At 41.9% G+C, this 13,867-nt stretch overlaps 1 protein-coding gene across 5 annotated transcripts in view; it reads left to right on the top strand.

Annotated features, from left to right (window-relative positions):
* The window catches only part of LOC134625043 (trafficking protein particle complex subunit 14-like), a 36,740-nt gene that overhangs the window by 11,274 nt on the left and 11,599 nt on the right, over positions 1 to 13,867 (top strand). For 3 of the 5 annotated variants that reach the window (XM_063470378.1, XM_063470379.1, XM_063470377.1), the window contains exon 5: positions 12,932 to 13,015. In XM_063470378.1, the coding sequence (XP_063326448.1) occupies positions 12,932 to 13,015 (84 nt within the window). Of the gene's footprint in view, positions 1 to 9,530; positions 9,997 to 12,931; positions 13,016 to 13,867 lie in introns of those variants that run through there. The other 2 variants (XM_063470376.1, XM_063470375.1) reach the window with 1 other exon arrangement.

Genomic DNA, 13,867 nt, shown 5'->3' with positions numbered 1-13,867 from the left:
CCATACAAAGGGCAGGGAGAATCAGAATCAGCTTTATTTGTCACAAGCAGGTTGCCCTGCAGTGAGATGGGACCCCCCCCCCCCCCCCCCCCCCGACCTTACACACATTTCACAGACATCACTTGGGGTTACAAGTCGGAGATCGGTAGCGTTACAGAAAAGAACACTGAAATGTACACAACAACGGGAGAGTACAAGAGGAAAAAAAGAGACCTCCTCTCATGCTGTGCTTCCATGGCAGGACAGCACGGGAGCAGGAAACAAAAAAACTCCTCTGCACAAAAAAAGCACATGAATAACCACAGCACAACATTATGAAAGACATGACAAGCCACAGGGTTGGGTAGGGGATATCATAACACAATCAACACAGTGTGCACATCTGATCTGAGACTGCTGCAAACTGCGCCGCCAGCTGACCCGATGTCCACATCATGGGGGAGGTAAGCATCGAAGACGTTGGGAGGGGAGGGGGGATCAGTGAGTGCTAATCAGTGTAAGTGTATGTGTCTGCGTGTCCATAGTTCAGCGGAGACACTGTCCTTCGCCCTATCAGGCTAAGTAAACAGTCCTCCAGCCAATCCAGGTGGCCTTGCAAGGGATGGGAAGAATAGTCATCACAGTCGTTATCAGGGAGTAGTTGTTCGGCTCCAGCCTTGGGCCTGCAGCTGGCGCCGTGGTGATATCCGCATTTCGATATTGGTTTTGTTGATTTTTCATGCGAGCAGGCCAGGAGAATGTCAAGCTGCTCTTTTAACACTCTGACGCTGGTCTCTCAATCTCCCGTTGGAGAGTCGCGAGCCTCCCCATGATGGTATCAAACTTCTGCTCCGTGTTGTTGTCATTCTTTTGATTCTGAGACCTCACAGCTGCAGTGATCCGTTCCGCGATGTGATCCAACTGTCGCTCAAGGGTCTCATTTTGAGCAGGCCTCTCTCTGATGTATCCCCCCATACGCTCAATGGTGTTGTTTTGAGCCTTCACAGCAGCTGTAAGCGTCTCCAAGGTGTTAACCATGCTCCGTTCGTTGTGAGAGGTCGCGCCTCGTCCCATCACTTCAATTCCAGCGGGCAGCCTTGGGGGGGTTTGAACAGCTGGTTCCGCTTTCTTATTTCTCTGATAAACCAGGGCCAGGCCAGCTCCGATCAGCAAGAACCCTGTTATCATGGTTCCGAATAGGTAGATAGCTTACCAAACAACAAACAGAATCTTCACAAGGGATGTGTCTACAATAAAACCTCCCCCAGCACAGAGTAGCTGGAGAGATGGTCAGAGACAAAGGAATGTCTTGATCCTATAGATTGAACTAAGACTCTCAAATTTAAGAACCACAATGAAAACATTCAACAATTAGACTTGAAAGTCAATTTCTTTCATTTGAAATTTCTTAGTTTTTCCAAAATTAACTTCTTTTTTTTAATGTATTCATTTTAAAGAAGTGTTAAAAGTTAAAAACAGCAACACACATCAAGACCATTTTAAAGATCACAGGTGACTACTTTTAGTTGTTTCAAATTCTATTAAACCTCTATTTTTGGCTCCTCCTTTTACTTTAGTGTATTTACTGTATTCTTTAAGTCCACATGTTGTTTTTTAATGAATTCATTTTGATCCACATGTTCTGCAGCTGTTTTCTTGTTAATTTGAAGTTTGCATTATGAAAATCCTGATACTGTTAAAGCGTTAGTTATATTTGATGAACTCTGTGTAAAGTTTGTCTTATTAAACAGTATGGTGTGAAAAATAAAGAAATAGTCTCAGAACAAGTAGTTTGAGCCATGATTTCAGATTCAAAGTAATTTAACAGTTTTCAGTGGTACATGTGAAGGTTTATCAGAGGAGGCGACTTGGCTGTTCTCCACTTACACTGAACTGCAGCTCGTTAAAAACTCTGAAATGATCTTCAAGGACGAAAATATTCGATTTTTCTCAAAAACGTGCTGTGGGCATGACGTTTTCAGAGAGTGTGTTTAAGATGCTTTGTGATTAACATTTCAATAAAGTGGATGTTCCTGCATTGCAGGAGTGGTTTGAAGATGTGTTCTCCCCCCTGCTCGTCTGCACGACTCTCATGGAGCACCACTTTGAAATGCAGCCTGGCTGGTTGTCTTTAAAGTGCTTCCAGGTAATTAAGAAGTAAACGCAGGGTTTTATACGGTTCTGTGGTGATTGTCACAAAGTGAACAAGGTCTCATGGTTTGATGCTTATCCCATGCCCCAGGTTGACCTGGACTGGATAAGCACTGCTTGTTTTTTATTATGCTACATTTAACCAACGCCCACTGGCAGATTCCCTTGTGTGCAGAGTCCACAGAGAAAAACGTCCTTCTCTACTCTGTATGGTTCGTACCAATTCGTCACACTTCTGTTTGCCTTGGTTGAAGCCCGACCATTTTCCAGCACCTTATGGAGCGCTAGCTGCGTCCTCACACTGCATATGCTGTTCCTTACCTGGATGGTGTTGTCATTCATAGTGATACCTCGGTGGATCATGTGCAGTGGTTGGTCACAGTCCCAGAGTCCATGAGGCAGGCAGTGCTGATGGCAAACCCAAAGAAGTGTGTGGTTGGATGGAGGGAGGTACAGAGTTTGGGTACTAGTGATGTGTCGGTCGCAAACGAAATGTCTCTTAGAGCCGGATCTTTGACGTGAACGACGCGTGCCGGCTCCTTATCACGAGCCGTGGGTTTTTTTTGTTTTTTGTTTTTTTTTTCCTCTCACCCTCTCTCTCGCACTTTTTTCCCGCTTTTCTCTGGATGCGAGCCTTGTGCTTTACACTGGGAAGAGGGGGGAGGGGCGGTAGTTACACTCGCAGTAGCACAGGAACAGAGGGGAGGGAGAGAGAGAGAAAGAGAGCCAGGGACAACAACGTCACATTAGAAAGGTATAGAATAGGGATGCACCGATACCGATACTGGTATCGGGTATCGGGGCCGATACTGTAAAATGTGTGCGTACTCATACTCGTAAAAGTTAACCGATACCATGAACCGATACTAATGTAGCCCGGATGGGAATTTGGGAGTAGATACTCATAATTCCCATGGACTTAAACGCCACGGTAACATAAGGTGTTCACAGTTCACAGAAGAGAATGGCATGGAGAGATGCACGAGGTTAGCTGAACCAAAGTGAGAGACTCGGCTAGTTTTACTGAGGTTAACTAGCACAAAAGAGTGTGTGACTAGAAAGCTAACCGTGTGAGAGTGTGGGTGAAGTGACTTTTTGTTTCAACGGTTGCACCACCGTGGAAAACTGTTTCCAGCTACGACCGCCGAGGCTAAAGGCTAGCCCGGACTGCTTGGCTGCGCCACAGAGGCAGCCGCTGTGGACTGTCGGAGAGCTGGACAGTGACGGGCTAACGCGCTGTAGCAGCGACAGCATCGGGTCCGCAGGGAGTGGATTTAGTGTGGGACTGGTGAACGGCGACCTACCGAGCAACGGAACTGTAAGTCAGACTTTTGTGCTCTTACTGGGGAGAAGAGGATTTTTCTCCGTCGTCCGGCGTGAGCAGCAAACAGGCCTGCAACAAGTGTGAGTGTGTGTGTGGGGCCCATGTGTGAATATTGTGTGTTTAGTGGAGTTATATAACGTGTTTTGGAGTGTATATTAGTGAGTCACTTACCAAAAGGTGATAACATAAGTTGGGTTGTTTAATATAATTTGAAAGGGAATTATTTCATTTATATAGTGTATTTCATTTGGTTAAGGAATTGGAATATCATTTGAGTTTAAAAAAGGGATGTGTTGTACAGTATTTGTCTCTGCCCTTACGTTCAGTAAACGTTTCGTTTGTGTTGAAGAGTTGTCTGGGGTCGTTTCTTTACTACTGGTTAAGTTTAACTTGTGTGTGGTAGAAGTATCGGTTTTTGTACTCAGTACCGACAAGTACTCAGATCCAAGTATCGGTATCGGATCGGTTTGAAAAAATTGGTATCGTTGCATCCCTAGTATAGAACATCAACAACTATTTTCAGTTGCAGATGATAAAGGATTCAGAAAGTTTATTCATGCAGGCCCATATGACAGAGAATGTGCATCTTCTTTTTGTTTTCATATTTTAATTTATATTTAATTGTGTTGTGGTTTGTAGTGTTTTGTGTTGTTTCACTTTAAATTTGTTTAAAAGGAAAAAGCTGAAAATTTAAATAGTTAAAAATTGAAATGTGAATAGTTGGTTTTTGTATTATATGATTTATTTATTACATTTTATGTGGAGTGAATAAAGTATATTTACAGTGGCCCCTAGAGACAAAACACGTACAAACTCCGAAGCACTTAAAAACTCTAAAACACGAACCAAAGGACAACAGAAGTGCTCCAGGATGCTAGGGCGCAGTGTTGAGCTTTTGTTACCTAGTGGCTACACAAGCCAGCAAGTACCAACGACCGGATTTGGTGTGTGGTAGTAACAGGTAAATGAACATTTTTTTTTAAATTATTTCAATATATATGAGTGCTTGTGTATAAATACACAAACAATACACATATGCTTTCAAATTGTGTAATTTAAGTGATCTAGGTAGCTCTGTTTTGGAATTTCAGTTAACGCTAGAAATGTGTTTTGGAGTTTGTACGTGCTTTGTCTCTACGGGCCACCGCATATATTTATATATAAACATATATAAATAAAACCACTTTTTTACATCAGTAATTCCTTTTGTGCATAATTTTATAGTGTTGTTAGTAATAAATGAATTAAAGCAACAAAACAACCTGAAGAGCCGGTTTGGAGCCGAAAGAGCCGGTTCTCTAAAAGGAGCCGGAAATCCCATCACTATTGGGTACAATTTGGGAGGTGGGCAGGTGCATCCACACATGGATAAAAAAAACCAAAAAAACAAAAAACGGCTATTGCATCCTTCCCAGAACAGATATTTCTAATTTTAAATATATTGCAGAAATGGAAGAAAGCAGGTTTAAACATTTGCTTAATATTTCCATTGAAAGACAAGTCCTAGTCAAAATGACTCTAAGATTCCTCATAGTGTTACTGGAGGCCAAGGTATCGTATCCAGAAGACGATGAAATCCTTATTTGTTGATAAAATTGTCACAGAGCTTCCCCCATCCATTACTAAAGATTCACATCAAACTTATCCCATTCTTGGTTGCTTTAATGAACATTTTTTTGTTGTCACAGTTTGATACTGATTTCTTGTGAACACTCCTTTAGTATGAACCCAGTGACAGTACCTGGGCCGGTTGTAGACAGGCATATATGAGGGGGCAGACAGAAATGTAAAGGGGGCACCTGGTGGCAATGGAAGCAAGAACAGTGTGGGGGTTCACACATTGTTCTTGCATTAACAGCTGTTATTGATTTCATCAGACAAATGATCGCTTCCTTGCTCAACTCTTTTTTTGTATTTTAACATACGGACTGCTTTTTTTACATAAGCTTGCCTTTAAACACGGCTCAGAGACAGTAAATCTCATCTACAGGAGAAGTCTGCAGATAGCAGCTGTGGTGGTACAGGTACATCTTCCAGGTGAATTTTAAAAAATTCACTTTTAGGCAGGATTTTAAATGTTTTGATTTACATCAGGTTTCTGTAATGATTTTTTTTCCCAGTGAAATTAAGGTAGTGCTTCAAAATAAGTGCCTGTGGGCGTGTCTCCTGAAACACCACAGGTTTGTTTGTGCTGTTGAGTGGTGAGTCTGGACTCTAAAAGCTATTTCTGGATTATTAGTTTCAGTTTGTTTACATTTATGAAAACACATCTTTTAGCTTTAGACTAAGATTGCTACATTGTTTCAGATCCACACTTTCAGCAACATTAACCACGTCTTAGGAACCTGTCGGGCAGAAGGCTCATAGCTCGCTGTTGTTTCCAGTGACTCACAGCAGTCCCAGTTTCATTTTGTCATTGACCTGCTCTTCCATACTGAGGTCCAAAGTTACATTGGGCAAGTGCAGGGCCAGCGTGCTTACCTTTGCCTCCTTTCTGAGGACGTACCTGTGGAAGGAAAGTAGAGTCACAGACCATATTAGCAGTTTGTTAGCAGGTAAAGTGCTAACGCTAGACGACTGCTTCAGTTGTGTTCTTCACCAACTGCTGTCCGTACAATCTAACACAGACTGAAAACCACGTTTCTTTGATTGCATAAGAAGCGTCACAGAGTGGGTTCACTGACAGTGTTGACCCTGCCTTAGTGAGGGTCATCCCTGCATGCGAGGTAGCACAGGTGACAGACAGCGTCAGACGTGACTGCATGCATATACATGAAATATGCATGCGCCACTTTGTTTTTAAATGAACCTCCTTACAACAGGTTGTTTCCTAGATCATAGGTGTTCGTTCATTGTTGAAAGTATTGAATTTATTGCCCAGTGTCAAACATTCGATCGTCTTGTTCTCCGTCCAGAGTCGGCCGCCCTATACAGTGTACATCTGGTCACCTCAGCAGTGGCCCGTAAGGGAGATTCAGGCATACTGTGTTTGAGCGGCTACCTCCTCTGATGAAAGGATATTATTCATCTTTTACAGTCAGTCTGTTTAAAGAGAGTCAAAGCGACGACTAATACTGAACAACGTCTTCAAATCAAAGGGACATAAGGTGTTTATTTCCCTTCACTCAGGAAACCAGTGGTTTATTTTATTTTACTCTAAATCTCTGACTTTCTCTTCATTCATAAATAAGCCATCATTAACAGTGAAACTCTTGAAAGTACTGCTTCAGGAGTGTCACAGTCCTGTCTGGGATCTCAACAACATTATTTCAGTCGCGCTAATTAAAATGTGCTCGTTATTACATCCAGAAAGGTCTCTATAGTTCAAGCCTATGCAGACGTTTGGAAGGACAGAAGCTGCTGTTTGTTACAGCAGCAGTGTGTGCACGGTTGGCAGGATGCTTCTGTGCTACAGCAGCGTAACTGAAGTAAATGGTTTCCTTTCCCGTGGTTTCCAAGTCACTCCGCGTTGACTTCACTGAAAGAGACCTTTCTGTCTTTTGCACCTGCCAGCTTTCACTTAGATTTCGAAGAACATCGCTTCCTATTCTGCTTGTTCATGTTTTACACCAGTAACAGCTGAACATTCAAAAAAATTACACAATATGGATTTTGTTTTATCATAGAGTGCTACTACATACTGTAACGTAAGTGTCCCTTATACTTTGGTTATTAGATAACTGTGACTATTATATCCAGCTACATTTGTCACTCTCTGAAGGTTAGTGGTGATAAGTCATATTTACACACAGCATACACGTCGGTACTCAATCGCTGACAAATGCCAATCAATTCTTGCCAAAATGGACTACAAACAATGAATACACTGAAAATCCCATCATAATGTTTTTGTGTCATGTAATCAGCACAGTGTAATAACAAAATAAAAATACTTTATTAATGCTGAGGAAATTTCTTTATTACACACTTAATTCCAATATAAATATGGAAGATGGCAAATAAGTTGAAAATTGTAAACAAGTAAAACTAAAATGAGGTGAAACATTTGAACATAAATAAATAACAAAGTTAAAGCTGTTTCTTAAATTCAGGACAGTAACTATGTTGCCACCTCTGTCTGCTCATACTTTTTATTGGTGTTTAAACACGTGTGTGTGTTTTATTCCTTTTAATTCCACTCCATTAAAAACAGTTTCTGGTACTAAAAGGTACCAGAAAGTCAAACTTTGCTTCCCGATCGAGGATAAAGCTTTATTTGAATTTTCGCAAATACCGTAATGTGACTCATTGTAGCTTGTCTTCAGTATTAAAGTTCCATGTTGTACATAATTCAATTCAGTTCAATTTATTTATATAGCGCCAAATCACAACAAAAGTCGCCTCATATTGTACATTGATTTCATCAATGTACAATATGCTTTTATATTGTACAGTAGATCGCACAATAATAAATACAGAGAAAACCCAACAATCATATGACCCCCTATGAGCAAGCACTTTGGCGACAGTGGGAAGGAAAAACTCCCTTTTAACAGGAAGAAACCTCCGGCAGAAATCTTGACTAAAATGTATTAAACAACTGTTTCAATCTAATACAACTACTTAAAACTTAATCAAAAGATATAGATGCATAAAAGATAATACAAATAACCTGCTCAAAATAACTTGCACTCAGACTCTGCTTTCGGTTTCACTTCTGCAGAAAGCATGCCCTGCAAACATGTAGTTTCCTGTCTTATTTTGGCACAGAGTATACTTCCTTTCACAATGCAGTCTTCATATAAACATTTAAGATTATAAAAGCATGTGATAGATTCAACTCCACAGTTTAAAGTGGTTCTTACTGGACCTATACTAAAGACTAATTAATTGGGTGCCAATATGTTTAAACCTATGAATACAATATCAATACTTGTAGATTATGTTATTAATGCCATGGTAATATGAACAATAGCAGTAAAATATTTCCCTATTTCCCTAATATTTCCTTGGCAGCCTTGTTGAGGACATTTGTTCTCATGTGTTACCTTAATGGACTTCCTAATATTGAAGAATTTATTTCAAAGTGTTGCCTATTTTCTGTTTGATGTAGTCAGAGAATCATGTGTTTGGTGGTTGTGGGCCACGTTGGCTTGTTTGATACTGTTGTGCCTAAAAACCTCAGAGCCCTACATTTAACAGTTCTTATTTTGGATGGTAGGTGCATCACCTCCTTTTAGCTTTCACCTTCCCTCTCTATCACTTAATCTCTCATGGCCATAAAATATGGAAGCTGATGTGTTCTGTTTGCCCAGCCCACACAAAAGCCAGGATGCCCCCTGACAGTACAGCAGGACTCATATATATGGTGCATGATGTAGTAGTATCAGCCTCGTGTCCCCAAAGGAGGACAGAAATTAATTGCTGGGTCCTAGGAGGATATCACCAACTGACACAGTTATAATGAAGTGGAAGTGATTGGGAATGAAAGAGGTTACCAACAAAGCTCCAAAACTGTGGCCGTAATATTACCTCATGAACAGAGTGCAGAGAGCTTCATGGATTTCAGTTTCATGCTCCCAGTGATGGGTACGACCCCTCCCTGTTCATGGATCAGACAGTTTGGTGTGGAAGAACTTGAATGAACACCTGACAGACACCTCAGGAATTAATTAGAGCAGAGATTGTGATTCGGGCGGTCTGGTTCAACATCAGTTTCTGACCTCACAAATGGTCAGAATGGTCAAATTTCCCATAAGCACATGCCTGCACCTTGTCGAAAGCAAGGTTCCCAGGTGAGCTGATTAAGAATGGGATCTCACTCAGGTTCATGTGTGTGTTTTTGGCACTATAGTGTGGCAGCTGTCAGGTCTGCATAGGCTGTTAAGCTTTAGTAGAATCCTGGAAGGTGACTTGTAAAATTATCTTATTATAAATGTTATTTGTGTAAACTTCATCCTGGTACAGTATGGCTTCGTTTTTCTGGTTTTCGTCACTGACCTTTGATTGCATTGGTCTGACTCGTCTTCTCGACATCGATTAATCGTCCTGTTGTTTTGTCGCTATTAGTGAAAGGAAGCAGGATGCACACCTCGGTGGGCGCTTTCAGTAAGCTCCTGTGAAATGCAGAGGCAGAGTCAGCCAACGCCACGATGGAGTCGCAATACAAGTTTTTTATGTATTTTCCTGTCGCCCAAATATCGAGTTTATCAGACGCAGCAAACTACACAACGCTTCCTCAGCGAAAGAACGTCTACCTCGGGGAGACTCTCCAGTTTCTGCTGGTGTTGCGGTCTCGGGGCTTAACGGACAGGGACGATGGTGCTCTGTCTTGGAAGGACCTGGGGGGTTCTTTGTGCGCTCTGGCGAGCGTGTGCGCCGCGGAGAGCTGGCGGCAGACACCCGCTGAGCAGTGTGACCGCATGAGCAGCTGCAGTGAAGACAGCGAGGATGTAGAGTCCGAGGATGTAGAGTGTAGGACCGCAGAACAGAGCGGAAGAAGACTGGGGGACAAGCAGACCTTCACACAGTGTAACCAACTTGTCAGTCATAAATGCTCACCCAGCAGTGCAGCGATGCACAACGAGACAGAACAAGCCAAGGTAAAATCAATAAGCCAGTACTGAAGAAGAGGAAGTCATAGATTTATACATATCTAATGTTTTTGCAGAACTGTCATCACTCATTATCGCATGTTACCTACAACGAGACAGGAACTATATAGTTTTTAAGTAACCTACATATATGTCCTAATTAGACAAAAAACCAGAGGGTGGTTTAGATTGTCTGTACTCGAGTAGAAGTGCAGATACTACTAGTAAAAATACTCCAGTACAAGTTACAGCACCGATTCAACTTATTTACTCGAATAAAAAAAGTAAAGGCTCTAAATGTGCTCAAAGTAAGGAAGTAAAGGAGGACGCTTCTATTTTGTCCAAAGCTGACTGAACCCTGTGCTATATGAACATAATGATAGAATAATATCAGTAGAGGGGAACAAACTTTAGTCTATTTTTGCTTCTAATTATACTCAGCTTGAGTCTGAAGGAAAATCAAATCAAATCTATTTGCTGTTGCCTCCGTTGTAGAGGGGACTTTGCCTGTAAACAGGAAGTGTGCACAGTCAGAGGTTAAAGTGGGTTCAGCAGGTGGGGAACCTAAAACTGGTTGTCATGGCTCAGTGTGGGAACTGAATGAAAGTCACAATCATTTCTCCTGAGAGCTCCAGCAGCTGTTCTTAGTGTGCAGGCTGTGATCAGCTGACCTGCTGCTCTCTGTGGATGGACACACCTGGATTCAACCAGATGTGAGCAGATGTTTCATCCTCCACAGTTTATACTGTCTTTATACTAGATGCTATAAAGCTGGTATCAAGGTGGAATTCATCAGTGGATCTAAGCTCATCAAATTCATGTGACTCTCTGCTACATGTGATGTAAGCTAACTGTGGCCATGAACCCACAGCCACTGTGCACCAGACACACACTGTGCTTTACTTTAAATCCTCACAGTGCAGCAAACTAACCTGCAGAGGGTTTTCATGCAGCCTTGTATAACAGTTCGTCTGCCTTAGTTTGATTTGCAGCATGTTTCAAATTTAAAAAACAGTCACATGTACAAACAAAGTATCTCGTTTAAAAAATCCCACTGACCTTTAAATGTAAGCTCTCTTCTTCCTGCCATGTCCGTCTGTCTTATCTGTCTGTCTGAGTGAAGTTAGCTCTTTCTTTTCTCTCCCTGTCAAATAAGCAGCTGGACCTTTAGCCGCAACACACTGTTACACAAACTGCGCACAAACAATTTGTGTGTTTGCAGAAATGCTGCATTTGAAATGAGCTTCAGTAACACATTACTCCCTTTATGTTCGCTCGTCTTCTGTGGGGCTAACTAGATGCTGAAGCCCTGCAGCTCATGAAGCCCAGTTTTAACCCCTGACTTTGACACACTTCAGCTCTTTCATGCATCATCCTCTGGTGACCATTACACAACAGGACTGCCATGCATGTGTTACTGAATGTTACTTGAATCAGTTTGATGTTTGGAGGCTCGCAGTAACAAATAATAACTCCCCACCAACACCCACGCAGCCACAGGAAACAATCACTGGTCATTACATGGCATTTATTTACAAAGTAATGAGGGAAAAACAACAGAACAGGAGTGTCAACACATCAGGGTGAGCCGAGGCCAAAATAGTAAATCAAACAAAGCTGAGGTCTGATAGATGCCAACATACATGACCTCACAGAGGAAAGGAACCAAAATAAAGACAGAGTCTGACCTCCTGTCCAAAAACAGGAGAAATCGATGTGTTCAAAGTAACGGCAGCTCACCCAGCTGATCAGCTGTTAGGGGAAGCGTGTGAAGCGCTCCAGGCTTTATATATAAGGCAGGTGTTCAGGCTGGAACCAAATTCAAATTTTATTTGTCACATACACAGTACGATATGCAGTGAAATGCTTAGACAACTGCTCGTGACCTAAAGAAAAAAAAAGACTATGAATAGGATAGGAAATAAATATGAAAATTAAAAAGGGTAAATTTAACTGGGAAAGAATAAAATAAAATATAAAAATTAAAGTTTAAAATAACTGTACAACAAAATACACAATATAGAAATAAATAAGAATGTATGAAGAAATATAGAACAATAACAGCAGCTGTACAAGTATAAAATGGAAATGAAGAAATATAATGTCCAGGGTTGTGCAATCCACATGTGTAAGTGACTTGTGCAGTGCAAATATGCTTAAAGTGATTTAGTGATGAAGTGATTCGATGACCACGCATCTAATCGAATCAGTGTAAACAAAGTCCAGACTGTCCAGTGTGTGTAAAAACCATATGTGTGGGTCAGTACTGTGTGGTGGTGTGATTGAGAGACCGTATCACCTGCGGGAAGAAGCTCCTCCTCAGTCTCTCTGTGTTGGTCCTCAGGGAGCGGAATCGCTTTCCTGACCTCAGCAGAGAGAACAGTCCGTTGTTGGGATGGCTGAGGTCCTTCACGATCTTCCTGGTCTTGGTCCAGCACCGCCTGCTGTAGATTGAGTGCAGGTCAGGGAGCTCGGAGCGGATGGTGCGCTCAGCTGATCGCACAACCCTCTGTAGAGTCATTCAGGAGCCGTACATCCATGCACCAGTCGCAGCAGGACACCTGCACAGTTGAATTACCATAACATGCAGAGTTAAGAGAGTTGCTACAACAAAGTGCGCTGTTCAGGAAAAAACACAAACACATACAACAAAGATCGTAAAACCATTCTTTAAATTTTAATTTATCAGCTGTTGTAAATGTCTATACATAAATATCTGCAAACAGAAAACTGAAACGCATACATTATATTCCACCATAATTAAAGCTAAACTAATGTTAAGTGAGCACAGGTTTCATTTTTTATTAACCAAGAGTTTTGTTTTTCCAGAATTACCTGTGATGGCAGCTGTTAGATATAGTACTGTTGTGACTGATTGTTTAACTCAGTCCATATTATTTTATTTATTTAAACAAAAAAATTGTCTTATGTTGATCTCCTGCAGTCTGCTTGGGTGTTGGAAGACCAGCTTATCTTCTGTCTCACTGTCTCTTTGGACAAGCTGCCAGTCAGTACACGTAAAGCCAAGGTTGGACACACCTGTATGCATGTACACTTAGTGTGTGTGTGTGTGTGTGTGTGTGTGTGTGTGTGTGTGTGTGTGTGTGTGTGTGTGTGTAGATGTAGATAGATTGACAGCCTGCAAACCCTCGGCCTTCTCTCAGTGAGCTTCATGATGTCGTCAGCTGACATGTTTCCCCTCACAGGTGGGCCTGTCAGGGTGCATTTGTTAAATTTCTTGCCTTCTTAGTGGGTTTGGGACCATCAGGTGTGTTGTGCAGCAGTCAGGTTGGTGCACAGCTGACAGCTCTATTTGACAACTGTTAGAATTCATATTATGGAAGAACCAATCAGCTAAGTAAAGAGAAACAACAGTCCATCATTACTTTAGGAACTGAAGGTCAGTCAGGCTGTAAAACTGGTAAAATTTGAATGTGTCCCCAAGTACAGTCACAAAAACCATCAAGCACTACGATGAAACTGTCTCACATGAGGACGCCCCAGGAAAGGAAGACCAAGAGTCCCCTCTGCTGCTGAGGACACATTCATCCGAGTCAGCAGCCTCAGTAATCACAAGTTAACAGCAGCTCAGATTAGAGCCCAGATAGATGCCACACAGAGCTCCAGTAGCATCTCTGCATGTTCAGAGGAGACTGTGTGAATCAGGCCTTTATGGTCAAACAGCTGCTGAGAAACCACGACTAAGAAAAAGCAACAAGAAGAGATTTGTTTGGTCTGAGAAACACAAGGAGTGGACATTAGACCAGAGGACATCTGTGCTTTGGTCTGATGGGTCCTGGCCTCCACAGTCACCTGACCTAAACCCAGTGCAGATGGTTTGGGATGAGATGGAGCGCAGAGTGAAGGCAAAGGACCAACA

This window comes from Pelmatolapia mariae, linkage group LG3_W, assembly GCF_036321145.2.
Source record: "Pelmatolapia mariae isolate MD_Pm_ZW linkage group LG3_W, Pm_UMD_F_2, whole genome shotgun sequence".
In the NCBI taxonomy this organism is placed as follows: domain Eukaryota; kingdom Metazoa; phylum Chordata; class Actinopteri; order Cichliformes; family Cichlidae; genus Pelmatolapia; species Pelmatolapia mariae.
The sequence above is the reverse complement of the archived record's forward strand: the minus strand, read 5'-3'. Positions and strand labels throughout refer to the sequence as shown.